A 27379-nucleotide genomic window follows, 5' to 3' on the forward strand; every position below is an offset into this window, starting at 1 on the left:
TCGCAGCTCAGAAAATGACAATGACCATCCTCATCTCGTTGTGTAGCTGGACATAGACAAGGGCACCCAGAAAAAGACCCACATTTCTCTAAAGAACTCGCCCACGGCTGCTGAAAGCTGAATAATAACCTATCTCCAAGTTTGGGGCTTTTTACCCGTGAATCTTCACTTTGCGACTAAACTATTCACAGCAGTGCCAAATTTCTGGGTCACTGAATGTGGGTGCCTGCGCCCTACAAGCAAACCAAAAATCAAACATATGCGACTACTGACATTACAGCTGGCTCATGTTATAGAGAGGTACGTTGAAATTGAAAGGTGAGCACAAATGGTCAAAATCCGACATTTTCTCGGCTTTCTGCCCGTTCGCAGCTCAGAAAATGACAATGACCATCCTCATCTCGTTGTGTAGCTGGACATAGACAAGGGCACCCAGAAAAAGACCCACATTTCTCTAAAGAACTCGCCCACGGCTGCTGAAAGCTCAATAATAACCTATCTCCAAGTTTGGGGATTTTCACCCGTGAATCTTCACTTTGCGACTAAACTATTCACAGCAGTGCCAAATTTTCTCGGTCACTGAATGTGGGTGCCTGCGCCCTACAAGCAAACAAAAAATCAAACCAATGTGACTACTGACATTACAGCTGGGTCATTTTATAGAGAGGTACGTTGAAATTGAAAGGCGAGCACAAATGGTCAAAATCCGACATTTTCTAACCTTTATGCCCGTTCGCAGCTCAGAAAATGACAATGCCCATCCGCATCTCGTTGTGTAGCTGGACATAGACAAGGGCACCCAGAAAAAGACCCACATTTCTCTAAAGAACTCGCCCACGGCTGCTGAAAGCTGAATAATAACCTATCTCCAAGTTTGGGGCTTTTTACCCGTGAATCTCCACTTTGCGACTAAACTATTCACAGCAGTGCCAAATTTTCTGGGTCACTGAATGTGGGTGCCTGCGCCCTACAAGCAAACCAAAAATCAAACATATGCGACTACTGACATTACAGCTGGCTCATGTTATAGAGAGGTACGTTGAAATTGAAAGGTGAGCACAAATGGTCAAAATCCGACATTTCTCATCTTTCTGCCCGTTCGCAGCTCAGAAAATGACAATGACCATCCTCATCTCGTTGTGTAGCTGGACATAGACAAGGGCACCCAGAAAAAGACCCACATTTCTCTAAAGAACTCGCCCACGGCTGCTGAAAGCTGAATAATACCCTATCTCCAAGTTTGGGGCTTTTGACCCGTGAATCTTCACTTTGCGACTAAACTATTCACAGCAGTGCCAAATTTTCTGGGTCACTGAATGTGGGTGCCTGCGCCCTACAAGCAAACCAAAAATCAAAAAAATGCGACTACTGACATTACAGCTGGGTCATGTTATAGAGAGGTACGTTGAAATTGAAAGGTGACCACAAATGGTCAAAATCCGACATGTTCTCACCTTTCTGCCCGTTCGCAGCTCAGAAAATGACAATGACCATCCTCATCTCGTTGTGTAGCTGGACATAGACAAGGGCACCCAGAAAAAGACCCACATTTCTCTAAAGAACTCGCCCACGGCTGCTGAAAGCTGAATAATACCCTATCTCCAAGTTTGGGGCTTTTGACCCGTGAATCTTCACTTTGCGACTAAACTATTCACAGCAGTGCCAAATTTTCTGGGTCAATGAATGTGCGTGCCTGCGCCCTACAAGCAAACCAAAAATCACAAAAATACGACTACTGACATTACAGCTGGGTCATGTTATAGAGAGGTACGTTGAAATTGAAAGGCGAGCACAAATGGTCAAAATCCGACATTTTCTCACCTTTCTGCCCGTTCGCAGCTCAGAAAACGACAATGACCATCCTCATCTCGTTGTGTAGCTGGAGATAGACAAGGGCGCCCAGAAAAAGACCCACATTTCTCTAAAGAGCTCGCCCACGGCTGCTGAAAGCTGAATAATAACCTATCTCCAAGTTGGGGGCTTTTTACCCGTGAATCTTCACTTTGCGACTAAACTATTCACAGCAGTGCCAAATTTTCTGGGTCACTGAATGTGGGTGCCTGCGCCCTACAAGCAAACCAAAAATCAAACCATTGCGACTACTGACATTACAGCTGGGTCATTTTATAGAGAGGTTCGTTGAAATTGAAATGGGAGCACAAATGGTCAAAATCCGACATTTTCTAACCTTTATGTTCGTTCGCAGCTCAGAAAATGACAATGACCATCCTCATCTCGTTGTGTAGCTGGACATAGACAAGGGCACACAAGAAAAGACCCGCATATCTCTAAACAAAACTCGCCCACGGCTGCTGAAAGCTGAATAATAACCTATCTCCAAGTTTGGGGCTTTTTACCCGTGAATCTTCACTTTGCGACTAAACTATTCACAGCAGTGCCAAATTTTCTGGGTCACTGAATGTGGGTGCCTGCGCCGTACAAGCAAACCAAAAACCAAACCAATGCGACTATTGACATTACAGCTGGGTCATTTTATAGAGAGGTACGTTGAAATTGAAACTTGAGCACAAATCGGATTTTGACCATTTGTGCTCACCTTTCAATTTCAACGTAGGTTTGATTTTTGGTTTGCTTGTAGGGCGCAGGCACCCACATTCAGTGACCCAGAAAATTTGGCACTGCTGTGAATAGTTTAGTCTCAAAGTGAAGATTCACGGGTAAAAAGCCCCAAACTTGGAGATAGGTTATTATTCAGCTTTCAGCAGCCGTGGGCGAGTTCTTTAGAGAAATGTGGGTCTTTTTCTGGGTGCCCTTGTCTATGTCCAGCTACACAACGAGATGAGGATGGTCATTGTCATTTTCTGAGCTGCGAACGGGCATAAAGGTTAGAAAATGTCGGATTTTGACCATTTGTGCTCACCTTTCAATTTCAACGTACCTCTATGACATGATCTGGCTGTATTGTCAGTAGTCGCATTGGTTTGATTTTTGGTTTCTTTCAGGGCGCAGGCACCCACATTCAGTGACCCAGAAAATTTGGCACTGCTGTGAATAGTTTAGTCACAAAGTGAAGATTCACGGGTAAAAAGCCGCGAATTTGGTGATAGGTTATTATTCAGCTTTCAGCAGCCGTGGGCGAGTTCTTAAGAGAAATGTGGGTCTTTTTCTGGGTACCCTTGTCTATGTCCAGCTACAAAACGAGATGAGGATGGTCATTGTCATTTTCTGAGCTGCAGACGGGAATAAAGGTTAGAAAATGTCGGATTTTGACCATTTGTGCTCACCTTTCAATTTCAACGTACCTCTCTACGACATGATCCAGCTGTAATGTCAGTAGTCGCATTGGTTTGATTTTTGGTTTGGTTGTAGGGCGCAGGCACCCACATTCAGTGACTGAGAAAATTTGGCACTGCTGTGAATAGTTTAGTCGCAAAGTGAAGATGCAAGGGTAAAAAGCCCCGAACTTGGTGATAGGTTATTATTCAGCTTTCAGCAGCCGTGGGCGAGTTCTTTAGAGAAATGTGAGTCTTTTTGTGGGTGCCCTTGTCTATGTCCAGCTACACAACAAGATGAGGATGGTCATTGTCATTTTCTGAGCTGCGAACGGGCATAAAGGTGAGAAAATGTCGGATTTTGACCATTTGTACTCACCTTTCAATTTCAACGTACCTCTTTATAACATGACCCAGCTGTGATGTGAGTGGTTCCATTGATTTGATTTTTGGTTGGCTTGTAGGCCGCTGGCACCCGCATTCAGTGACGGCGAAAATTTGGCACTGAGGCGAATAGTCTAGTCGCAAAGTGAAGAATCACGGGCAAAAAGGCCCAAAACTTCGAGATAGTTTGATTTCAGCTTTGAGCAGCCCTGGGCGAAGTGTTTATTCAAATGTGGAATTTTGTCTTGGTGCACTTCCCTATGTCCAGCTATACAACAAGATCGGGGTGGCAACGGTCAGTTCTTGAGCTTCGAACGGGCAGAAAGGTGAGAAATTGTCGCTTTTTGACCATTTGTGCCCTTGTGTCACTTTCGACGTACCTCTCTATAACATGACACAGCTGTGCTGTGAGTGGTCACATTGATTTGATTTTTGGTTGGCTTGTAGGCCGCTGGCACCCGCATTCAGTGACGTCGAACATTTGGCACTGAGGTGAATAGTCTAGTCGCAAAGTGAAGAATCACGGGCAAAAAGGCCCAAAACTTCGACATAGGTTGATTTCAGCTTTGAGCAGCCCTGGGCGAAGTGTTTATTGAAATGTGGAATTTTGTCTTGGTGCACTTCCCTATGTCCAGCTATACAACAAGATCGGGGTGGCGACGGTCAGTTCTTGAGCTTCGAATGGGCAGAAACGTGAGAAATTGTCGCTTTTTGACCATTTGCGCCCATGTGTCACTTTCGACGGACCTCTCTATAACTCAGTTCTTGAGCTTCGAACGGGCAGAAAGGTGAGAAATTGTCGCTTTTTGACCATTTGCGCCCATGTGTCACTTTCGACGTACCTCTCTATAACATGACCCAGCTGTGATGTGAGTGGTCGCATTGATTTGATTTTTGGTTTGCTTGTAAGCCGCTGGCACCCGCATTCAGTGACGCCTGATATCTGGCACTCCTGGGAATATTTTAGTCACAAAGGGAAGAATCACGGGCAAAAAGGCCCAAAACTTTGAGATAAGTTGATTACAGCTTTGAGCAACCCTGGGCGAAGTGTTTATTGAAATGTGGAATTTTGTCTTCCTGCACTTCCCTATGTCCAGCTATACAACAAGATCAGGGTGGCGATGGTCAGTTCCTGATCTTCGAACGGGCAGAAAGGTGAGAAATTGTCGCTTCTTGACCATTTGTGCCCACGTGTCACTTTCAACGTACCTCTCTATAACATGACCCAGCTGTGCTGTGCGTGGTCACATTCATTTGATTTTTGGTTGGCTTGTAGGCCGCTGGCACCCGCATTCAGTGACGCCTGATATTTGGCACTGAGGTGAATAGTCTAGTCGCAAAGTGAAGAATCACGGGCAAAAAGGCCCAACACTTTGAGATAGGTTGATTTCAGCTTTGAGCAACCCTGGGCGGCGTGTTTATTGAAATGTGGAATTTTGTCTTGCTGCACTTCCCTATGTCCAGCTATACAACAAGATCAGGGTGGCGATGGTCAGTTCCAGATCTTCGAACAGGCAGAAAGGTGAGAAATTGTCGCTTCTTGACCATTTGTGCCCACGTGTCACTTTCAACGTACGTCTCTATAACATGACCCAGCTGTGCTGTGCGTGGTCACATTCATTTGATTTTTGGTTGGCTTGTAGGCCGCTGGCACCCGCATTCAGTGACGCCTGATATTTGCCACTGAGGTGAATAGTCTAGTTGCAAAGTGAAGAATCAAGATTGGGGTGGCGACGGTCAGTTCTTGAGCTTCGAACGGGCAGAAAGGTGAGAAATTGTCGCTTTTTGACCATTTGTGCCCACGTGTCACTTTCAACGTACCTCTCTATAACGTGACCCAGCTGTGATGTGAGTGGTCGCATTGATATGATTTTTGGTTGGCTTGTAGGCCGCTGGCACCCGCATTCAGTGACGCCTGATATTTGGCACTGCTGTGAATAGTTTAGTCGCAAAGTGAAGAATCATGGGCAAAAAGGCTCAAAACTTCGAGATAGGTTGATTTCTGCTTTGAGCAGCCCTGGGCGAAGTGTTTATTGAAATGTGGAAATTTTTCTTGGTGCACTACCCTATGTCCAGCTATACAACAAGATTAGGGTGGCGATGGTCAGTTCTTGAGTTTCGAACGGGCAGAAAGGTGAGAAATTGTCGCTTTTTGACCATTTCTGCCCACGTGTCACTTTCAACGTACCTCTCTATAACATGACCCAGCTGTGATATGAGTGGTCCCATTGATTTGATCGTTTTGGTTTGCTTGTGGGCCGCTGGCAACCACATTCAGTGACGCCGAAAATTTGGCACTCCTGTGAATAGTTTAGTCGCAAAGTGAAGAATCACGGGCAAAAAGGCCCAAAACTTCGAGATAAGTTGATTTCAGCTTTGAGCAGCCCTGGGCGAAGTGTTTATTCAAATGTGGAATTTTTCTTGGTGCTCTTTCCTATGTCCTGCTATACAACAAGATCAGGGTGGCGATGGTCAGTTGTTGAGCTTCGAACGGGCAGAAAGGGGAGAAATTGTCGCTTCTTGACCATTTGTGCCCACGTGTCACTTTCAACGTATCTCTGAGTATGAGTATTGACGCAAGTCGTCAAAAATTCACAAATTAAGGAGGCTCCGAACAGTTGCGCAGCGCAGTGTAAAAAGGGCACCTCCGAAATCTGTTTTTTGCCGCGAGATTCAAAAAATGTCGTGTTCCATGCGGAAACAAACTGTTGTTCAGAAAGAATTTGTTTGATTTCTCTGTGCTCGCTGTTGTTCCAGGATGTAGTTTTACTCGTTGCAGTGTTCCTGTAGCCGTGGCTGTTTCTACGCTGGAAAGAATCACTGGCCATGGCTAATGCAAAACAAAGGCAGTTAATTCCTACGCTGCTTGATTTTTTGTGAAAACTTTGTTGAAGGGGTACGTGGTGGCCACGAAGAACAAATATATTACTGACGAAGAAGGGTGAGAAAAGCAGGCTGAAGTCAGTGAAGACATCGATGTCGAACGTAGTGATACTAGTACTTGTACTGGAATTTAGCATGGACTACCTGTGGAGCGTGAAGTGGCTGCCCACTCGCTGGTAAGTGGACCCACTTGCAGCTCCAGTCGCACGAGTGCCGTTTGAAACTTTCTGTGGATCCTTAAGTATCCTGAGCTCAGTGGACGACGCATCTCAGAGCTGCTGAACTTGGGCTACTGTCCCTGTAGGAATGAGGTTCGTGTCAACCACTGTACTGCGCTGATGGTGTAAGGAAAACGCTGACCAGAAGCTTGTGTTCTGAACCAGGGACGAACTTCTAAATCCTAGTTTTGTAAAAATGGGGATGCCACAACTAAGATGTGCACACTCAGGTGTGTATTGGGTAAATGCCTATGGTTGATTATTTTGAATCCTTTCCTATGCGCAAGTACATGCGTTTGTGTGTACGCGCGTGCGCGCACGCGCGTGTGTGTGTGTATACTCACGCGCACGCGCGTGTGTGTGTGTGCACGTGCGTGCGCGCGCGCGTGTGTGTATGTGTACTCGCGCGCGCACGCGCGCGTGTGTGTGTACGTGCGCGCATGCGCGCGCGTGTGTGTGTGTGTGTGTGTGTGTGCAAGCTGTTGAAAGGTGTAATCCGAGCACAAGTTGCTACATGTATGTATAACGTAGTTTGTTCGCTATCCTCGCTTCAGCGTTGGGCAGGTGTATGAGTGTGTGTGTGTGTACGCATGTGTGTGTGTGTGCGCGCGCGTGCTCGTGCCCGCATGTGTGGGTTCGCAATGTTGATCTGGTGTTTATGTGCGTGCGCACGCACGTGTGTGAGTGTTTACTGTGCCTTGTTTGAATGCCTGCTTTCACATTATTCATGTGCCAGTTTCATGGTCGAGGTTGTTATGAAACCTCGCTGCCTGACATGTACAGTCATGTACACTACTTGTATATCAATGTGCTAGGTCTGAAGGCTACATGACATACATGTAATGATACATGTACCTTTCCAAGCACAGACTGTCTGGTATGTCCAAAGGAGGTTGCAGCATGAAAATAACTTCTTCTAAAATAATATTACCATACTACCCACGGCTGTTAGCTGCACTTGGATCGCGGCAACTTAGTTTTCTGCACGTGAACCATGAAAAATCAATGCATGCTCATGCATAACCAGTCAGCTGGCCTGCTCGCCCACGCATTTGACAGGTAACAATTCCATCAAATTTGAGATATCGCTTCGTTCTAAGTCTCAAAACAGTTCTAAAGTCACCAAACCACGCTGGTAATCGATGGCTATTCAATGTTAACATCTTCAGGGAGACTTCAGCCGTATCCCGAGAGTTTGGGCATCGTTGCCGTTCTTTTTCACGGTGTTCTTCTTCCTCCTGTCTGGAGCTGCAATTGCATCCTGGAATTATTTGAAAGGTATTTCGTGCGGGCTGTGGGGGATTCCAACAGGCATAAACTGACATCGCTATAGGATAACTGGTAACTTTCACCCTTCAAAGAGGTAGAGCAATGAGAATTTTTTCGTGGCGGTCGTGGCTATATTTGTGCACTTCCAAGGCTTTCATTCTGCCTGATACTACTCTCTACTGTATTGGAATCGTTGTTTAGGCACCTGTAGCTGTGTTATTTGGTAGATCTGCTGTTTTCAGTCACTTGGGACACTTTGTCTAGCCTATTTGTCTTTCGTTCGTGCCACCTATCAGTTTTGTGGGGTGCCTAGGCCTGTATTTGTGAAGTTCTCGAGTAAGACCCTAATTCTTGACTGGAGTCACGACTTGAATTGTATTTGCTGGGCGAGCTCTCGTTCACGCATTTCTCCTTATCGTAATAGTCAATATCTGCTTGCTGGGCGGACTAGCTGCTAGAATAGGGATGACCAAATTGTCCAAGTGTGAATTATTATTGTTTCCATCATCGTGAAATGAGCGTTGTGGAATTGCAGTGTCTGTCTGCCTTTGCCACTGAGGACCTGAGGAGAGTTGATTGTTACTTCTGCTCAGCAATGAAGCGATCATCAGCTCTCTTTGTTCTAATTATTGAGAGGACATACCAGCATCGCAATCAAATAAAGATTAGGCAAACCTCGCCAACCTCCAACAAGAGTCGAAGATATTTTCTCCAAATGCAAAGACGATCTTTGTGAGTTTGTGACTTGCATTTGCGTGCATACATGAGCAAGTCACGAACCACGGCACGTGCGCGGTTACCATGCCATCTCGAACCGACGCCATCTGTCTAAGTTGCCGCTTCTTGACAGCCGTGTACCATGTCATTGGTAGTGATATTTAGTCAAGAAGGCAAGAATGGTCAGATTTTCTAAAAATGCTATTTTCAGAATTGGTCTAAAAATACCATATTTTGATACCTATACTGTTTGGTAGGGGTCTAAAGTGCCTGGTAACACCATCAAAACTGTCCATTATCGGTTTCCTTGGGCTCAAGGATCACAGAAAGCCACAAAAATCAATATGTCCATGGACAAAATGTTGCAGGCTGAACCATTTTCACAATTCAGCACCCGATGGAAATTTCAGTACCCATAATTTCGAAAAAAAATGGCTCGCCAAGGGCAAAACCAAGACACAGTCTATCTTGTGTAGCCAAGATACCTCCAAATGTGGTTCTTAAACACAGGATGAAGAAAATGCTTAGTATCCTCCTTCCAGGAGGCTTCTTTGGGTTAAAAACCAAATTGTTTTACCATTTTTTTCCGAAAATCAAGAAATTGTACACTAACTAAATACACCGGAATACCTCTTATATGCCTGGTGACCCTACCTAAAAACTATACCAAATTGAAGAAGAGACATCACTCCACCATTCTATGCATAAAAACAGGGTGTCCATGGACCTTTTATTTTTACGTCTTTAGGTGGGAGCCTCCTTAACACCATTCCGTCCATTCATAGCTCAAAGACTGACCGAGCCATCCTAATTTCCTCCAATAGCTGGGTAAAGGGTAGTGCACAGAAGAAAAGACTTGAAAAGAGTGTCATTACTCCAAACAACTTGCGTAGAGCGGCTGAAAGCTGAAATTAACCTACCGGTATCTTTTAAAAAGTTGGGGGGTTTCGCTGGTGGCTCCGGACTTTACGACCAAACCACGGAAAATACGGCAACTCACCTTCAGACAGTGGGTGGCTCTCTTCGACTTTAGCGATGCACTCACACCAGTCGCTGCACTGTCCTAGACACTGGCTGTGCCCGGACAGCCCTGCACGATTATGGCCGTCTTCGAATACATTGCGAGCCATTCCTAGATCCCAGTCTCTTCAGGTATGACTAGTCAGCTTCACCACTCATCAGTGCACCTAACACTGAGGTGTACAGGTTGCCACAGCTACGTCAATTTTGGGCAGAATTTGACATCTTCCTTCCATCATGTCCGTCCTCAGCGCACACGGTCTTTCATCCAGACAGTCACTGCACAATGGCCATGATATTATCACGTGGTAAGATCCCAGTCCAAGATATCATCATGCAGTTTCCTCAATTCTTCACTTACCTGACTTAGGCTGGTCAAAACTTCTGCTCAGTCTGAGTTTACGAGCGAAGTTTCCAATCAAATGCCTCTGGTTTCCTGCTGTCTTGCACTTGTCCAGCTGCTAACGTAAACGCAGGGACACTTTGCATTGTTTTCAGCATTTAGCATCGATCTTGACTCAGCATTCCAAGAATGAACATGAACCACATCCATCGGCAAGAAATTCATCTGATGTTTTATATCTAGCGTACAGAGCCTGCAATGGTGACGATCTGTATCTCCCCATCAACCGCTACCTACTGACTTCTTATGTCAAGGGCCGTTCCATAGCGCACTATGCCACGATGCGCGCACAGTTCCAGTTCTTCTTCTGCCAAGAATGAAGTTCTTGACAACATGACTTTGCTTAGATACAAAAGCACACCACAAAATTATCCAGTTCAGGCTTTCGTCTTTTTTTGAGTTTCGTTACCTTGTAAAGTATACTGCATAACTAAACTTTCTAAAGTACAAATTTTCGTTTACGAAATCTTTCGTTAGATCACTCCACCAGCAGGTTCGTTACATACTAAAAGCGCGTTCGAATTGTCACTCATTGACTTTTCGAGGAGTTTCGTTTTACTGAAGAGGTGGCCTTATTGGCCTCTTCAGAAAAACGAAGCTCCTCGAAACTCCACAACCTCATCCGATGGGAGAGGTGGATTAGTTTCGAAGAGTTTGGAATAGCTACGTCACACGTAGTAGATCTACGTGGAGGTGGTTGATCTGATCGGACGACCACACAAGGTTCATCATGGTTCCATTGTACTGGCATTCACCATTGGTATGCGTACTTGCACATGTACATGTCGATGCGATGCGATGCTTGTCCCTCGCATAATTATAAGACCATGGTCTTATAATCGAACGAAAACGCACTTGTGAAAGGACCGAAAACAGCGACTTTTCGATTACAAGACCATGCAAATTTCAATTGCCACCGCAAGGGTTTACCGGGTGTTAGCGGCCGTCGTGAGTTCCCTTCCGGAACGGACACGATAATTTACTTTTTTTATATATTTTTTACCGCAATCGGTGTACAGTCACGGATCATCAGGGCCCAGAGAGTTGTGTACTCTGGCATGGGGCTGCTCCACACTGCCCTGCATTAGGGTCCGGCGGATTCTGCCGGCAGAAAAATTGGCAGAATTCGGTACTTTTTCTGGTAAGTTTCATGCATGTTTGGTATTAAAAAAATGGAGCAGAATTCGAGGAATTGCCCGCCATAAGGTTTGTATGGTTCTGCCAATTCCACTGCTTTTCGAGCAGAATCTGCCACCTTTTCGAGCAGAATCCGCCGGTCCCTACCCCGCATCACAAACAAGGGAGTTCTATGACTCAGTATGAGTGCATGTTGTAGCAGCGGTAGATGCAGAGCCATGAAAACCTGTCCATGGGCCCATAGCCCATAGCCCATAGGGGCCACCACTCCCGTCCTATCTCTCCTCCCCCCCCCCCCCCAATCACCAGAGGACCACACTGGCATTGAATTGATTGGCACCGGGGAGTCATAAAGATACGATTCCCTGATTAGCACCAGCAACAGAGGACTCCGTAGACCAGCTTTCCAGTCACTGCTTGGAAACTACAATCAACAGAGCTGTTGAACATAACAGGTATTCGCTGACATGAAAGAAGTAGCATAGAATGAAAATGAGAATACCCACTCGAGCCTGGGGAAATGCAAAAAAGAGCAAGCTACGAAACGTCAGCAGCACTGAGGGCCAGCACAGGGCCAGCCGTGAGTACACTGCGGCGCAATACAAGTAACGGAGGAGGAAAGCCAACATGATTCTACAGAGAAGTGGACACAACATTGCACTGGGAAGATGCAAGCAGACGGCGAATAAAAATATTTTTTCACTGGTTGAGGGAAATATAGTTGGTGATAAAAAAATCTATTAAAATATTCTACCAGAAGCGGTAGAAAAGAAGGGAAAACAGTTACTAGACAAATGTTGGTCTTGTTCCAGTACCGGGCCTGTCCGACATTGGATTTACTTCTTATCCTTGCGTCCAAATATGGAGCCAAGCCGGCCTTTCTTCTTGCGACTGTCCAGTGCCAGAGCAGCAACATCAGCGACACCGGGTTTACCACCGTCCGCTGGAGTACCTGCTTCTGCCGCTGCTGCTGCTGCTGCTGTGGCCGGCGGTGCCGATGATGCTACTTGTTTTGTGCTGGGCCACTGTGAGCCGCTCGCAGCACTACTACCTGCTGTTGCACTGGCAGCAGAGGATGGTGGTGGCTGTGCATGTGACTGTGAGGGTGTGTGCTGCAATGGTGAAGTACCCCCTCGGCTCACCCCCGGTGCACTGCTGCCTGCTGCTGGGGCCGCTGAGGGTGGTGGCACGTGCGACATTGGACTTGATCCGGTATCCATGCTGGGCCGTAATGATGACGGGGAGTCGTGTGAGAGTCTCTGCAAAAGCATACACGCACGCACATGCAGTCGAACACATTCTCACGTTATGCTGCCGGGGAAAAAAATTTAAAAAATGGGCCTGTCCGGGATTTGAACCCGGGACCTCTCGCACCCAAAGCGAGAATCATACCCCTAGACCAACAGGCCTGCTCACGAACATACTAGAAACGATACTCCCCATGTGAAAACTACCCAGTGGAGCTGTAGCTGAGGCCGTTCATATTGCCTTATTGGCTTTGCAGAATCTGCACAGTGGTGGATTGGATCGGATTTTATTTATAGTGGTGACGATAACAGACATCTGCCCAATCACAATAGACCCACACGAGAGAAGGAAATAAAATGAAACAAGAAGAAAGTAAGAAGAGGGATTCGGCAAGCAACATTCGACACTCTCCATACTGGTAGGGGACACCACCGCAAATGGATGTCAATAATAGACAGAGCTCATGGCAATGTTTCTGTTATTTTAAAGGTCATAGTGAGTCATGTTTGCTGCATCTCACACCGGCTTACATGGCTCTTCCACCCTATCACCAAAGGGTCCATTTTTATTAGACCTATGCCTGTTTTGAATTCCCACTATAAATAAAGTACACAACACTGTATGGCAATGCTGGCGATGTGCAATCACAAAGGGTGCACGCGATTTTTTTTTCGATATCGCCTTGGTGATGCAGTGATTTGGCAACCTACGGTCGATCGTGACGGGATGGATATCCTAGGATTCATGACAACCTAATAAAACAACTTCTCCGCGGAATTGGTTCCATGCAGCAGCACACATGTATTCAAATGCTGAGTCGCAAAATTTGGTCTACGTTTGACAGCATATAAACTGTAGCAGATTTTAGCAATAATAAAATAAAAATTGGGCTGTCCGGGATTTGAACCCGGGACCTCTCGCACCCAAAGCGAGAATCATACCCTGAGACCAACAGGCCTGCACATGAACAATATGGAAATGAGACTGCCCATGTGAACACTAAACGGGGACACTAGTAATGGATGAACTGGTACCGTGCTATTTGAGTTGTCTGCCCCGTCACATGACCATTTTTATTGCCATTCCTGTGGCACGTGCTTCTTCTTCACTATGTAGTATGTACCCTTCCCCTGCCCTGGCCCTGCACCCCTCCCCTGCCCCTGCTCTGCCCCTGCACCCCTGCCCTGCCCCTGCACCCCCTCCCCAGGCTTGCCCCTGCACTCCTGCTGTGTGGTCTCCTCTCCTGTGTGTCCGTGCATGGCAGCTACTAATGATAATAACAATACCGCTTTGTACGATGGAGGACAGGAGCACTTTGGGAGCTCATGCTCTTGCGTCCTGTACATTTGGGGTCCACAAGGATTGACCACATATTTCTTTTGTCATGAACATTATTTTGTAAGAAAGGGTATAATTTATAAGGGTAAAAGGTATTTCGAAACATTATTATTATAATCTTTATTATTTAAATTTTGAATAGGGCAATCCCCGTCCCACAGGCCTAAAGCCTTTTTACAGGGTACCCTACATGAGTCGTGACCATTTCTGTGCCCCTTTTTTTGGCACCAAAGGGCTCCCCTTTGTATGCACATGCCCATTTCTAGCTGCTGTGCATGTCGCAGTGTGCTCCCCTTGCTCTCCGTTGTATGCATGTACCCATTTCTGGCTGCCGTGCATATGTCGCGGTGTGCCCCCCCCCCCCCTTTGCGCACGTATCCGTTTCTGGCTGCTACAGCTCGCGGTGCACGTCCCTTGCTCTCCTATGTATACACACATGTCTATTTCTGCCTCCGTGTTAACCCCTGAGGAATCGCGTGAGCCTAGTATGGATCCAGTGATCCGAATGTAGCTCTGTTTCCAGCGAGAATTGCCGACTTTACATTTTGCTGCTCTACAAGCAGATTTTCTCTAGTCTTCTTCGTGTCTCTTCTTAGAGTAGAGACCAGTTTTCATGCTCTAAACAGTGCCTCAGGGCTACATCGATAGCAATATTAAAAGACAAAAAAGGTATTGTCGATGCGATGACAACGACGACAAACTGGTGCCAAAACATTACTAAGTAGATGCCAGCGAAGAAGGATAAGACGCCCGTCGGGACTTGTTCCTCAGACGTAGGCAGGTGCAGGCGCAGCAAGTGGCCATTCCGATAGACATCAAAGAAGCCTCTGCTCTGCGCACCACCATCGATGCTGCATCTCCCGATCCGTACACCTTGCAAAAGCTAAGTTTCTTGTGCTGTGTTTTAGAATCTTCCTTGTTAGCATATGACGATTTTTGCGGTAGTTTAGCTGAGATTTTTGGTTCCTTAGAATCTGGGTATCTCTAAAGAAGAGGTTGAAGCTGAGGTAGACGATTGTGTAAAGTGCTCATCATCTGTACACTCCACAGTCACTGCCCTCAAACGCACGTTGCTCACATCATCGCCTAGCGCGATCGGAAACACAGCTGGCTCTAGCGACCCAGACTCACACGATCAACATGCCTTAGCCTCGGCTTCACTGCACGCTACCGCAACAAAACTGCTATCTGTCACACAAGAACAACACAAGCCCATGGCTCAAACACAATCACAGCCCGTGCAACAACAGACAGCTCTCCTCAACACGCTACAATCTCAGTCTCAGCCTCGCACTACAACACCTACAACTTCTGTCAAGTTACCAAAATTTGTAATTTCCAAATTTTCTGGAGATTTCTTGAAATGAAGTGAGTTCCATGACATGTTCATGTCCTCAATTGACAATAACAAGGAACTGTCAGACATCCAAAAACTGACCTACCTCAAAGATCACGTTACTGGGTTGGCCCATGACGCCATCTCCGGCCTACCGTTGTCCAACACAAATGACACTGTTGCGCTGGACATCCTTCGCGACAGATTCGATACTAAACAAGTACTAGTTGATTCTCATTACACTTCAATGCTTGACTTGCCGTCAGCATCAAACACCACGACCTCCTTACGCAAGTTGTGTGACCAATTAGAAATCCACTTGCGTAGCCTCGATGCTCTCGGCGAAAAGATTGATTCGGGTGTTATCGTCTCTATCATCACTAGCAAGCTTCCACGTGCCACACTTGTGGCCCTTGAGTTAAAAAAGGGCCCAACGCTGTGGACCTGTCGGGACTTGAGAGACGCTATAGGAGCATACATTGCTGCACACGAAGCGGCAGATCGCCTTTGCCCTCCAAAGAAGTCCAGCGATACGACGAGCACCTTCAAGGCCTCTCACACCACATCCATTTCACCGTCTCCATCTTCTGAGCACTCATTACCGTTGCTTATCAAAGAGCAGTCTAGACTGGGTGTTTAGCCCTCCGAACTCAGCCAATTGGACCTAAACAGCAAACCCGGCTGCTGCAATGTCACCATCGTCACCCACGGAGTGCGCGACCGCCTCTTGACGTCTGAGGAGGATTTCGTATTCGTCAGTAAAAGTGTTGAAGTTGTAATGCGAGGCATGTCAGTTACTACTCTCCATGCATTCGGATGCCCCCTGTCATTGCAAGATGCTGCTCTTGCGCATGAAATTTCACTCTATGGTCAGGTACACGGTCCTCCAAAGAGGAAGGTTGTTAGCCATGAGGGCTTTGCAGTTGACACCGGGACCAGGTATGTCAAAGTTTCCCTGAGGAAGGCCGTGCCTTCTAGTTTGCGAGTGGGTTCCCGTACCGTAAGAGTATGACACAAAGTCCAATTTCAAACGTGTTAACGCTGCAGCATCTCTAGCCATCTGGCCAAAGACTGCCCAGGTACAGCAGGTACGAGAAATGCTGTACGGAACTCTCAACCCAACATGTCGTATGAGGACTCCGTGCAAGGGCTTAAGAGTACGGAGCATCATGAGAAGGCACTTAGCTGACAGGTGTCAGCACAAGCAGACCCGATGCTGGTACTGTCACCGAAAAGGGGCATTTGAGCGGGTGTGTCGTGCCAAGTCCAAACGTCGTAGTGTTCCACTTGTATTTTCCCGTATCCTTTACTGGCTGGCTGGCTCCTTTTGCTGTTTTGTCCCTTGGAGAAAAGGGCTTGCTTTTCCCTTGGTAGTTGGAAGCCAGTGGTTGTTTTAGGACTCCCTTGGATTATGCAAACACAACGTAGAATTATCATAATTGTCTCCTGTGCTGTTCGTGATCTATTCGTCCGGTGTCACCAAATCGTCACGCTGGGGGCAAATCGTGTCATCGTGCCCTTAATACTGCTGAGGATTTCATTGAGCACCGCGGTACTATTGTTCACTGCGGTCATCACCCAATGCCCCCCCCCCTTCCCCTCTTCTTTTTCAGGTTCACCTTTACAAACAATCAGTATCTCTCCCCCCCCCCCCCCCCGCACACACACAACCCCCTTCTCCAAGCATATTGTTCACAACTTCCACCCCCCCCCCTCCCATGTCACTCTAGCAACCCCCCCCCCCACCATGATCCCTTCAGAAGCCAACAGCATCACGCCCATACCTGAGTATCGCTAGCTCCACCAGCACTTCCACCACCACCAGGACCACCACCAGGACCGCCAGCACTTAGGGGTGATGTGGACGGCAGACTCTCTGCTAACGGTGAGATTGACCTGTGCTGTGGTGACGCAGATCTGTGCTGTTGTTGCTGTTGTTGTTGCTGATGTTGGTGTGAAAGGTATGCAGACGCCGGTAGAGAAGCCGAGAGTGGTGTCACGGGGGTTGTGGGTGAACTTGGTGATGCCAGAGCAGCGCTGAACCGACCAGGGGAGACCCCGGGTAGATCTGTGAGGCAAGCAGACAGACAAGACAAAAATCGGAGTGGAATACAAATAAGTGTTTGTGTTGGCAGTCGTGAGTCAGTCGGGTACAAAGGCAAGCGTGAGAAGAAAAAAGCATGCATGAGGCTGGTTGCGATTATTCAAACCAGTTTGCACACACGACCACAGCTCTCCTTACCAAAACGATGCAGTGGACTGGAGCAGAACAGGAAAAAATTTGGGCCTGTCCGGGATTTGAACCCGGGACCTCTCGCACCCAAAGCGAGAATCATACCCCTAGACCAACAGGCCACCTACAAGAAGAATACATTGCTAACTGTCCCTGAACAAGCTACTCAACCAAACAACCTACACAGACCAGCAGGATTCCACACAGTTCAAATCCAAACTGGCATTGCCCATGCCCAACTTTAGAAAATATCCACTTCTGTCCTCTATGGAAAGGAAAAGAGCAAATTTAGCATCAGCAATACGAGCCATGGTGTAGAAGTAACATTGTATTCCTTTTCTAAACACTTCACAACCTTTTTTTTCTAAAAACTTCGTAACCTTTTTTGCATTTCCACTGGCACAGGCCTCTAAAAACTGGATGTACAGTAAAAACTCTCCTTATATGGACACCCCTAATCCGGGCAACTACAAAGATTGGTCTAGGACACCGCTATTCGTTGTGTACGTCATTGTAGATGTCAAAACATGGTAAATATTGATGCCACGTGTCGTACTGATGTGACACTAGACAGTAGTTGCGGATCTGCCTTCGGATCAGTCATGAAAACTATGCAAATGATGGATCCCGCTTTTCCAACTCATGCAGAGTTGTACAGTCTGGTTTAGGAGAGCATGTGTGAGAGAGTGAATTCACGTACCGTCATCATCGCCATCGCTGTCTGTCTTCCCTTGTGCTACACCAGCAGATAGGAGAGAGAGAGAGAGTGAGTGAGAGAGAGAGAGAGAGAGAGAGAACGGACACCGACATACAAGTTATTCAACAGAAGCAATGAATGGAGACCGGATGCCCTTAGGGCAGCGGAAACTGATATAACAGGATTCCGCTTGCTCCTGGGATGCACGTTCGATCCAAAGCACTTTCGTGCATGAAAATTTGTCCGGTCAATGCAGGATTCCGCTTGGTACAGAGTCTGGTCAATACAGGATTCCGCTTGGTACAGGGTCCAGCAAACACAGGTTTTACTGCACTAGATAGAGGTCAAACACAACGCTGGGGTCAGAAGAAATGCTAAGTTGTTAACTTGATGCACCACACTGTCGTCACGGTAATAGGGTGAGTGTGTTTAAAAACATACCAGCCATCAACTGCAACTTGCTGACCCACTGTTGCCGTTCTGCACCGTCGTTGGCCAAAAATAGGTATTCTGCTCCGTTGTGAAGTCTACACACAGACATTGCGGTACACACACATACACACACATACACACACAAGTAGGCACAAGCATATGCCCACACACGCATAAACACGTACGCATACGTACACACACATACACACACATGTACGAGGCATGCACATATGCATGCATACATGTACAAACACATGTACACACACATACACACACGCACACGCTCACGCACGCTCACGCGCACGCACACACATACACACAAACACACACGTATTAGCACTTCTATACGATTCGCAGTCTGTGCAACACACGAATGCCATCACAGTCATGAATTTTGTTTACCCCAATACGGTTCAGACAGCAATGCCACGTGTGCATAAAGTGACCCAAGGGCAACCAGAACGGTAATCCGGCAGACAAACCCAGATTACTTCATGTTCCAGTCCCCCACCACCCTGGTGTACAAGCACCCACCGTCACAGTGTGATACGCAATGCTCTAAACAAAAACCCTGCAAACCGGAATTCACCAGTGCTGAAGGGTACACACGGCAAAGCGGCTTACTTTAGCCGCAGCACGTTTTCCGCTTTGTGTAATCCGTGGCCGCTTCACAGTGGCCGCCTGTGATGTTGATTGCTGGGGCTGAGGGGTTACGCTGTACAAACACAGCAGCACACACACATACACATCGTGACGCATGCACACAAACAACACGCGTGCACGCACGCGCATACACACTCTCACACAACACACACACATACACACACCACACACAACACACCACACAGAGGAAGCACGCGAGAATGAGCGGCCAGCTTGTACGCCACTGTTACATGGGGTTTCTGCAAGAGTCATAGTCAAGCAACTAACAACAATACAGACTTATACCAGTGCCTCCACCATTGTTCAGAGACGAGCACATTGGACACTAGTCCTGCACAATCAAACAAACAATTGCCAGGCTTTTAATACGTGACAGCAAATCAAACCGACTGCTCCGTAATTAGAAATAAAATGGATATAGCATTCAGCACATCTGACCCAGACATACTGCATGAGTAATACGATGTAATCCTTTCGTCGCCACCAGCCGTCAGCGAAAAGGAAGAAAAAAGTTGGGTCTGTCCGGGATTTGAACCCGGGACCTCTCGCACCCTAAGCGAGAATCATACCCCTAGACCAACAGACCAACCACACACCACACTGAAACATTACAGACTTTCTGGCATCTTTCTGGTACCAAGAGATAAAATCCACCGCGTGACGTCAGAGGTATGACATAATCAGTACCTGTTGAAATTCTCTCTTGTCTTTGAAAAAGCGGAGTAGTTGGCCACTGAGCACGGTGTAGTAAGCTTTCCAAGAACGAGCAGCAGACTATAGCCAAGGGCAGTTGATGCAAAGAAAGAACAGAAAAAACGAAGTCAGCATGGTCATTATCTAGATAGCAATGCAGCAGTGGGTTTACCGGGTGTTAGCGGCCGTCGCGAGTTCCCTCTGGGAACGGACACGATAATTTACTCTCGTTTTAGTGCATCAGCATGCACCGCATGCCCCCCCCCCCCACAATACACACATACAAATTACACAAGGGCACTTAAAATCGATAGCACAGCACATGCATGAAATGATGAAATGAAACGTGTGCACGCGTGTGTGGTGGGAGGTGTGTGCGTGTGTGTGTGTGTGTGTGTGTGTGTGTGTGTGTGTGTGTGTGTGTGCGTGTGCATGCGCGCGTGCGGGTGCATAGAGGTACGGTTTACATTCCGTCAACCCTCATCCAGCTCATTCTTTCTCTGCAGCACTCCTTCACATTCCCAGCTTAGTATCATCACCTAGAACATGACGAATCAACAACAGAAATACAGAAATACAGAAATACATGAACCTCGCACCTCGGGTATCCGGACCCGAAGTCACGGGCACTTCGATCGACCGGGCACATTTTGGGCGAGAAAGGACAGGTGAGACAATACGCTCGTACGCGTGTACGGGCTCTATTCTTCTGTCGTCGTTTCCCATCCTAGGGCCCTGGCCGCTGGTGTTCGAAAGCTGCATATCTCCCCCTCCCCCCCCCCCCCCCTCCACACACACCACAATTGAAAGGTGAGAACAAATGGTCAAAATCCGACATTTTCTAACCTTTATGCCCGTTCCCAGCTCAGAAAATGACAATGACCATCCTCATCTCGTTGTGTAGCTGGACATAGACAAGGTCACCCACAAAAAGACCCACATTTCTCGAAAGAACTCGCCCACGGCTGCTGAAAGCTGAATAATAACCTATCTCCAAGTTTGGGGCTTTTTACCCGTGAATCTTCACTTTGCGACTAAACTATTCACAGCAGTGCCAAATTTTCTGGGTCACTGAATGTGGGTGCCTGCGCCCTACAAGCAAACCAAAAATCAAACCAATGCGACTACTGACATTACAGCTGGGTCATTTTATAGAGAGGTTCGTTGAAATTGAAATGGGAGCACAAATGGTCAAAATCCGACATTTTCTAACCGTTATGTTCGTTCGCAGCTCAGAAAATGACAATGACCATCCTCATCTCGTTGTGTATCTGGACATAGACAAGGGCACCCACAAAAAGATCCACATTTCTCTAAAGAACTCGCCCACGGCTGCTGAAAGCTGAATAATAACCTATCTCCAAATTTGGGGCTATTTACCCGTGAATCTTCACTTTGCGACTAAACTATTCACAGCAGGGCCAAATTTTCTCGGTCACTGAATGTGGGTGCCTGCGCCCTACAAGCAAACCAAAAAATCAAACCAATGCGACTACTGACATTACAGCTGGGTCATGTCGTAGAGAGGTACGTTGAAATTGAAAGGTGAGCACAAATGGTCAAAATCCGATATTTTCTAACCTTTATGCCTGTTCGCAGCTCAGAAAATGACAATGACCATCCTCATCTCGTTGTGCAGCTGGACATAGACAAGGGCACCCACAAAAAGACCCACATTTCTCGAAAGAACTCGCCCACGGCTGCTGAAAGCTGAATAATACCCTATCTCCAAGTTTGGGGCTTTTTACCCGTGAATCTTCACTTTGCGACTAAACTATTCACAGCAGTGCCAAATTTTCTCCGTCACTGAATGTGGGTGCCTGCGCCCTACAAGCAAACCAAAAATCAAACCAATGCGACTGCTGACATTACAGCTGGGTCATGTTATAGAGGGGTACGTTGAAATTGAAAGGTGAGCACAAATGGTCAAAATCCGACATTTTCTCACCTTTCTGCCCGTTCGCAGCTCAGAAAATGACAATGACCATCCTCATCTCATTGTGTAGCTGGACATAGACAAGGGCACACAGAAAAAGACCCACATTTCTCTAAAGAATTCGCCCACGGCTGCTGAAAGCTGAATAATAACCTATCTCCAAGTTTGGGGCTTTTTACCCGTGAATCTTCACTTTGCGACTAAACTATCCACAGCAGTGCCAAATTTTCTGGGTCACTGAATGTGGGTGCCTGCGCCCTACCAGCAAACCAAAAATCAAACCAATGCGACTACTGACATTACAGCTGGGTTATTTTATAGAGAGGTACGTTGAAATTGAAAGGTGAGCACAAATGGTCAAAATCCGACATTTTCTAACCTTTATGGCCGTTCGCAGCTCAGAAAATGACAATGACCATCCTCATCTCGTTGTGTAGCTGGACATAGACAAGGTCACCCACAAAAAGACCCACATTTCTCGAAAGAACTCGCCCACGGCTGCTGAAAGCTGAATAATAACCTATCTCCAAGTTTGGGGCTTTTTACCCGTGAATCTTCACTTTGCGACTAAACTATTCACAGCAGTGCCAAATTTTCTGGGTCACTGAATGTGGGTGCCTGCGCCCTACAAGCAAACCAAAAATCAAACCAATGCGACTACTGACATTACAGCTGGGTCATTTTATAGAGAGGTTCGTTGAAATTGAAATGGGAGCACAAATGGTCAAAATCCGACATTTTCTAACCTTTATGTTCGTTCGCAGCTCAGAAAATGACAATGACCATCCTCATCTCGTTGTGTATCTGGACATAGACAAGGGCACCCACAAAAAGATCCACATTTCTCTAAAGAACTCGCCCACGGCTGCTGAAAGCTGAATAATAACCTATCTCCAAGTTTGGGGCTTTTTACCCGTGAATCTTCACTTTGCGACTAAACTATTCACAGGAGTGCCAAATTTTCTGGGTCACTGAATGTGGGTGCCTGCGCCCTACCAGCAAGCCAAAAATCAAACCAATGCGACTACTGACATAACAGCTGGGTCATTTTATAGAGAGGTACGTTGAAATTGAAAGGTGAGCACAAATGGTCAAAATCCGACATTTTCTAACCTTTATGGCCGTTCGCAGCTCAGAAAATGACAATGACCATCCTCATCTCGTTGTGTAGCTGGACATAGACAAGGGCACCCACAAAAAGACCCACATTTCTCTAAAGAACTCGCCCACGGCTGCTGAAAGCTGAATAATAACCTATCTCCAAGTTTGGGGCTTTTTACCCGTGAATCTTCACTTTGCGACTAAACTATCCACAACAGTGCCAAATTTTCTGGGTCACTGAATGTGGGTGCCTGCGCCCTACCAGCAAACCAAAAATCAAACCAATGCGACTACTGACATTACAGCTGGGTCATTTTATAGAGAGGTACGTTGAAATTGAAAGGTGAGCACAAATGGTCAAAATCCGACATTTTCTAACCTTTATGGCCGTTCGCAGCTCAGAAAATGACAATGACCATCCTCATCTCGTTGTGTAGCTGGACATAGACAAGGTCACCCACAAAAAGACCCACATTTCTCGAAAGAACTCGCCCACGGCTGCTGAAAGCTGAATAATAACCTATCTCCAAGTTTGGGGCTTTTTACCCGTGAATCTTCACTTTGCGACTAAACTATTCACAGCAGTGCCAAATTTTCTGGGTCACTGAATGTGGGTGCCTGCGCCCTACAAGCAAACCAAAAATCAAACCAATGCGACTACTGACATTACAGCTGGGTCATTTTATAGAGAGGTTCGTTGAAATAGAAATGGGAGCACAAATGGTCAAAATCCGACATTTTCTAACCGTTATGTTCGTTCGCAGCTCAGAAAATGACAATGACCATCCTCATCTCGTTGTGTATCTGGACATAGACAAGGGCACCCACAAAAAGATCCACATTTCTCTAAAGAACTCGCCCACGGCTGCTGAAAGCTGAATAATAACCTATCTCCAAGTTTGGGGCTTTTTACCCGTGAATCTTCACTTTGCGACTAAACTATTCACAGGAGTGCCAAATTTTCTGGGTCACTGAATGTGGGTGCCTGCGCCCTACCAGCAAGCCAAAAATCAAACCAATGCGACTACTGACATTACAGCTGGGTCATTTTATAGAGAGGTACGTTGAAATTGAAAGGTGAGCACAAATGGTCAAAATCCGACATTTTCTAACCTTTATGCCCGTTCGCAGCTCAGAAAATGACAATGACCATCCTCATCTCGTTGTGTAGCTGGACATAGACAAGGGCACCCAGAAAAAGACCCACATTTCTCGAAAGAACTCGCCCATGGCTGCTGAAAGCTGAATAATAACCTATCTCCAAGTTTGGGGCTTTTTACCCGTGAATCTTCACTTTGCGACTAAACTATTCACAGCAGTGCCAAATTTTCTCGGTCGCTGAATGTGGGTGCCTGCGCCCGACCAGCAAACCAAAAATCAAACCAATGCGACTACTGAAATTACAGCTGGGTCATTTTATAGAGAGGTACGTTGAAATTGAAAGGTGAGCACAAATGGTCAAAATCCGACATTTTCTCACCTTTCTGCCCGTTCGCAGCTCAGAAAATGACAATGACCATCCTCATCTCGTTGTGTAGCTGGACATAGACAAGGGCACCCACAAAAAGACCCACATTTCTCTAAAGAACTCGCCCACGGCTGCTGAAAGCTGAATAATAACCTATCTCCAAGTTTGGGGCTTTTTACCCGTGAATCTTCACTTTGCGACTAAACTATCCACAGCAGTGCCAAATTTTCTGGGTCACTGAATGTGGGTGCCTGCGCCCTACCAGCAAACCAAAAATCAAACCAATGCGACTACTGACATTACAGCTGGGTCATTTTATAGAGAGGTACGTTGAAATTGAAAGGTGAGCACAAATGGTCAAAATCCGACATTTTCTAACCTTTATGTTCGTTCGCAGCTCAGAAAATGACAATGACCATCCTCATCTCGTTGTGTATCTGGACATAGACAAGGGCACCCACAAAAAGATCCACATTTCTCTAAAGAACTCGCCCACGGCTGCTGAAAGCTGAATAATAACCTATCTCCAAGTTTGGGGCTTTTTACCCGTGAATCTTCACTTTGCGACTAAACTATTCACAGGAGTGCCAAATTTTCTGGGTCACTGAATGTGGGTGCCTGCGCCCTACCAGCAAGCCAAAAATCAAACCAATGCGACTACTGACATAACAGCTGGGTCATTTTATAGAGAGGTACGTTGAAATTGAAAGGTGAGCACAAATGGTCAAAATCCGACATTTTCTAACCTTTATGCCCGTTCGCAGCTCAGAAAATGACAATGACCATCCTCATCTCGTTGTGTAGCTGGACATAGACAAGGGCACCCAGAAAAAGACCCACATTTCTCGAAAGAACTCGCCCATGGCTGCTGAAAGCTGAATAATAACCTATCTCCAAGTTTGGGGCTTTTTACCCGTGAATCTTCACTTTGCGACTAAACTATTCACAGCAGTGCCAAATTTTCTCGGTCGCTGAATGTGGGTGCCTGCGCCCGACCAGCAAACCAAAAATCAAACCAATGCGACTACTGAAATTACAGCTGGGTCATTTTATAGAGAGGTACGTTGAAATTGAAAGGTGAGCACAAATGGTCAAAATCCGACATTTTCTAACCTTTATGCCCGTTCGCAGCTCAGAAAATGACAATGACCATCCTCATCTCGTTGTGTAGCTGGACATAGACAAGGGCACCCACAAAAAGACCCACATTTCTCTAAAGAACTCGCCCACGGCTGCTGAAAGCTGAATAATAACCTATCTCCAAGTTTGGGGCTTTTTACCCGTGAATCTTCACGTTGCGACTAAACTATTCACAGCAGTGCCAAATTTTCTGGGTCACTGAATGTGGGTGCCTGCGTCCGACCAGTAAACCAAAAATCAAACCAATGCGACTACTGACATTACAGCTGGATCATGTCGTAGAGAGGTACGTTGAAATTGAAAGCCGGTGAGCACAAATGGTCAAAATCCGACATTTTCTAACCTTTATGCCCGTTCCCAGCTCAGAAAATGACAATGACCATCCTCATCTCGTTGTGTAGCTGGACATAGACAAGGGCACCCACAAAAAGACCCACATTTCTCTAAAGAATTCACCCACAGCTGCTGAAAGCTGAATAATAACCTATCTCCTAGTTTGGGGCTTTTTACCCGTGAATCTTCACTTTGCGACTAAACTATTCACAGCAGTGCCAAATTTTCTCGGTCACTGAATGTGGGTGCCTGCGCCCTACAAGCAAACCAAAAATCAAACCAATGCGACTACTGACATTACAGCTGGGTCATTTTACAGAGAGGTTTGTTGAAATTGAAACGTGAGCACAAATGGTCAAAATCCGACATTTTCTAACCTTTATGCCCGTTCGCAGCTCAGAAAATGACAATGACCATCCTCATCTCGTTGTATAGCTGGACATAGACAAGGGCACCCAGAAAAGGACCCACATTTCTCGAAAGAACTCGCCCACGGCTGCTGAAAGCTGAATAATAACCTATCTCCAAGTTTGGGGCTTTTTACCCGTGAATCTTCACTTTGCGACTAAACTATTCACAGCAGTGCCAAATTTTCTGGGTCACTGAATGTGGCTGCCTGCGCCCTACAAGCAAACCAAAAATGAAACCAATGCGACTACTGACATTAGAGCTGGCTCATTTTATAGAGAGGTACGTTGAAATTGAAAGGTGAGCACAAATTAATGGTCAAAATCCGACATTTTCTAACCTTTATGCCCGTTCGCAGCTCAGAAAATGACAATGACCATCCTCATCTCGTTGTGTAGCTGGACATAGACAAGGGCATCCAGAAAAAGACCCACATTTCTCGAAAGAACTCGCCCCCGGCTGCTGAAAGCTGAATAATAACCTATCTCAAAGTTTGGGGCTTTTTACCCGTGAATCTTCACTTTGCGACTAAACTATTCACAGCAGTGCCAAATTTTCTCGGTCACTGAATGTGGGTGCCTGCGCCCTACAAGCAAACTAAAAATCAAACAAATGCGACTACTGACATTACAGCTGGGTCATTTTGTAGAGAGGTACGTTGAAATTGAAAGGTGAGCACAAAATGGTCAAAATCCGACATTTTCTAACCTTTATGCCCGTTCGCAGCTCAGAAAATGACAATGACCATCCTCATCTCGTTGTGTAGCTGGACATAGACAAGGGCACCCGCAAAAAGACCCACATTTCTCGAAAGAACTCGCCCATGGCTGCTGAAAGCTGAATAATAACCTATCTCCAAGTTTGGGGCTTTTTACCCGTGAATCTTCACTTTGCGACTAAACTATTCACAGCAGTGCCAAATTTTCTCGGTCACTGAATGTGGGTGCCTGCGCCCTACAAGCAAACAAAAAATCAAACCAATGCGACTACTGACATTACAGCTGGATCATGTCGTAGAGAGGTACGTTGAAATTGAAAGGTGAGCACAAATGGTCAAAATCCGACATTTTCTAACCTTTATGCCGGTTC

At 46.4% G+C, this 27379-nt stretch overlaps 1 protein-coding gene, 1 long non-coding RNA gene and 3 other non-coding genes across 6 annotated transcripts in view; 1 reads left to right on the top strand and 4 right to left on the bottom strand.

The window, feature by feature from the left end:
* LOC135820714 (uncharacterized) overlaps nt 1-3576 on the top strand; it is a 283499-nt gene extending 279923 nt beyond the window's left edge. For both annotated transcript variants that reach the window (XR_010554184.1, XR_010554185.1), the window contains exon 3: nt 3519-3576. This is a non-coding gene — a long non-coding RNA (uncharacterized LOC135820714). The remainder of the gene's footprint in view (nt 1-3518) is intronic.
* An 8035-nt stretch (nt 3577-11611) lies between these two features.
* Nucleotides 11612-20081, bottom strand: LOC135821039 (transcription factor btd-like). Its single transcript, XM_065334100.1, has 6 exons — nt 19899-20081; nt 19173-19263; nt 18558-18643; nt 18120-18155; nt 16971-17254; nt 11612-12523 (listed from the first exon to the last, which is right to left on the bottom strand). Exons 3-6 carry the CDS (start codon nt 18562-18564, stop codon nt 12101-12103), a joined length of 750 nt encoding a protein of 249 aa, XP_065190172.1. The 5' UTR covers nt 18565-18643; nt 19173-19263; nt 19899-20081; the 3' UTR covers nt 11612-12100.
* Nucleotides 12602-12673, bottom strand: Trnap-ugg (transfer RNA proline (anticodon UGG)). Its single transcript has one exon. It is a non-coding gene; the product is annotated as a tRNA-Pro (tRNA).
* On the bottom strand, nt 17470-17541 carry Trnap-ugg (transfer RNA proline (anticodon UGG)). Its single transcript has one exon. It is a non-coding gene; the product is annotated as a tRNA-Pro (tRNA).
* Nucleotides 19726-19797, bottom strand: Trnap-agg (transfer RNA proline (anticodon AGG)). The gene has a single exon. It is a non-coding gene; the product is annotated as a tRNA-Pro (tRNA).
* Nucleotides 20082-27379: the final 7298 nt, after the last annotated feature.

This window comes from Sycon ciliatum, chromosome 7 (assembly GCF_964019385.1).
Source record: "Sycon ciliatum chromosome 7, ocSycCili1.1, whole genome shotgun sequence".
Lineage (NCBI taxonomy): Eukaryota > Metazoa > Porifera > Calcarea > Leucosolenida > Sycettidae > Sycon > Sycon ciliatum.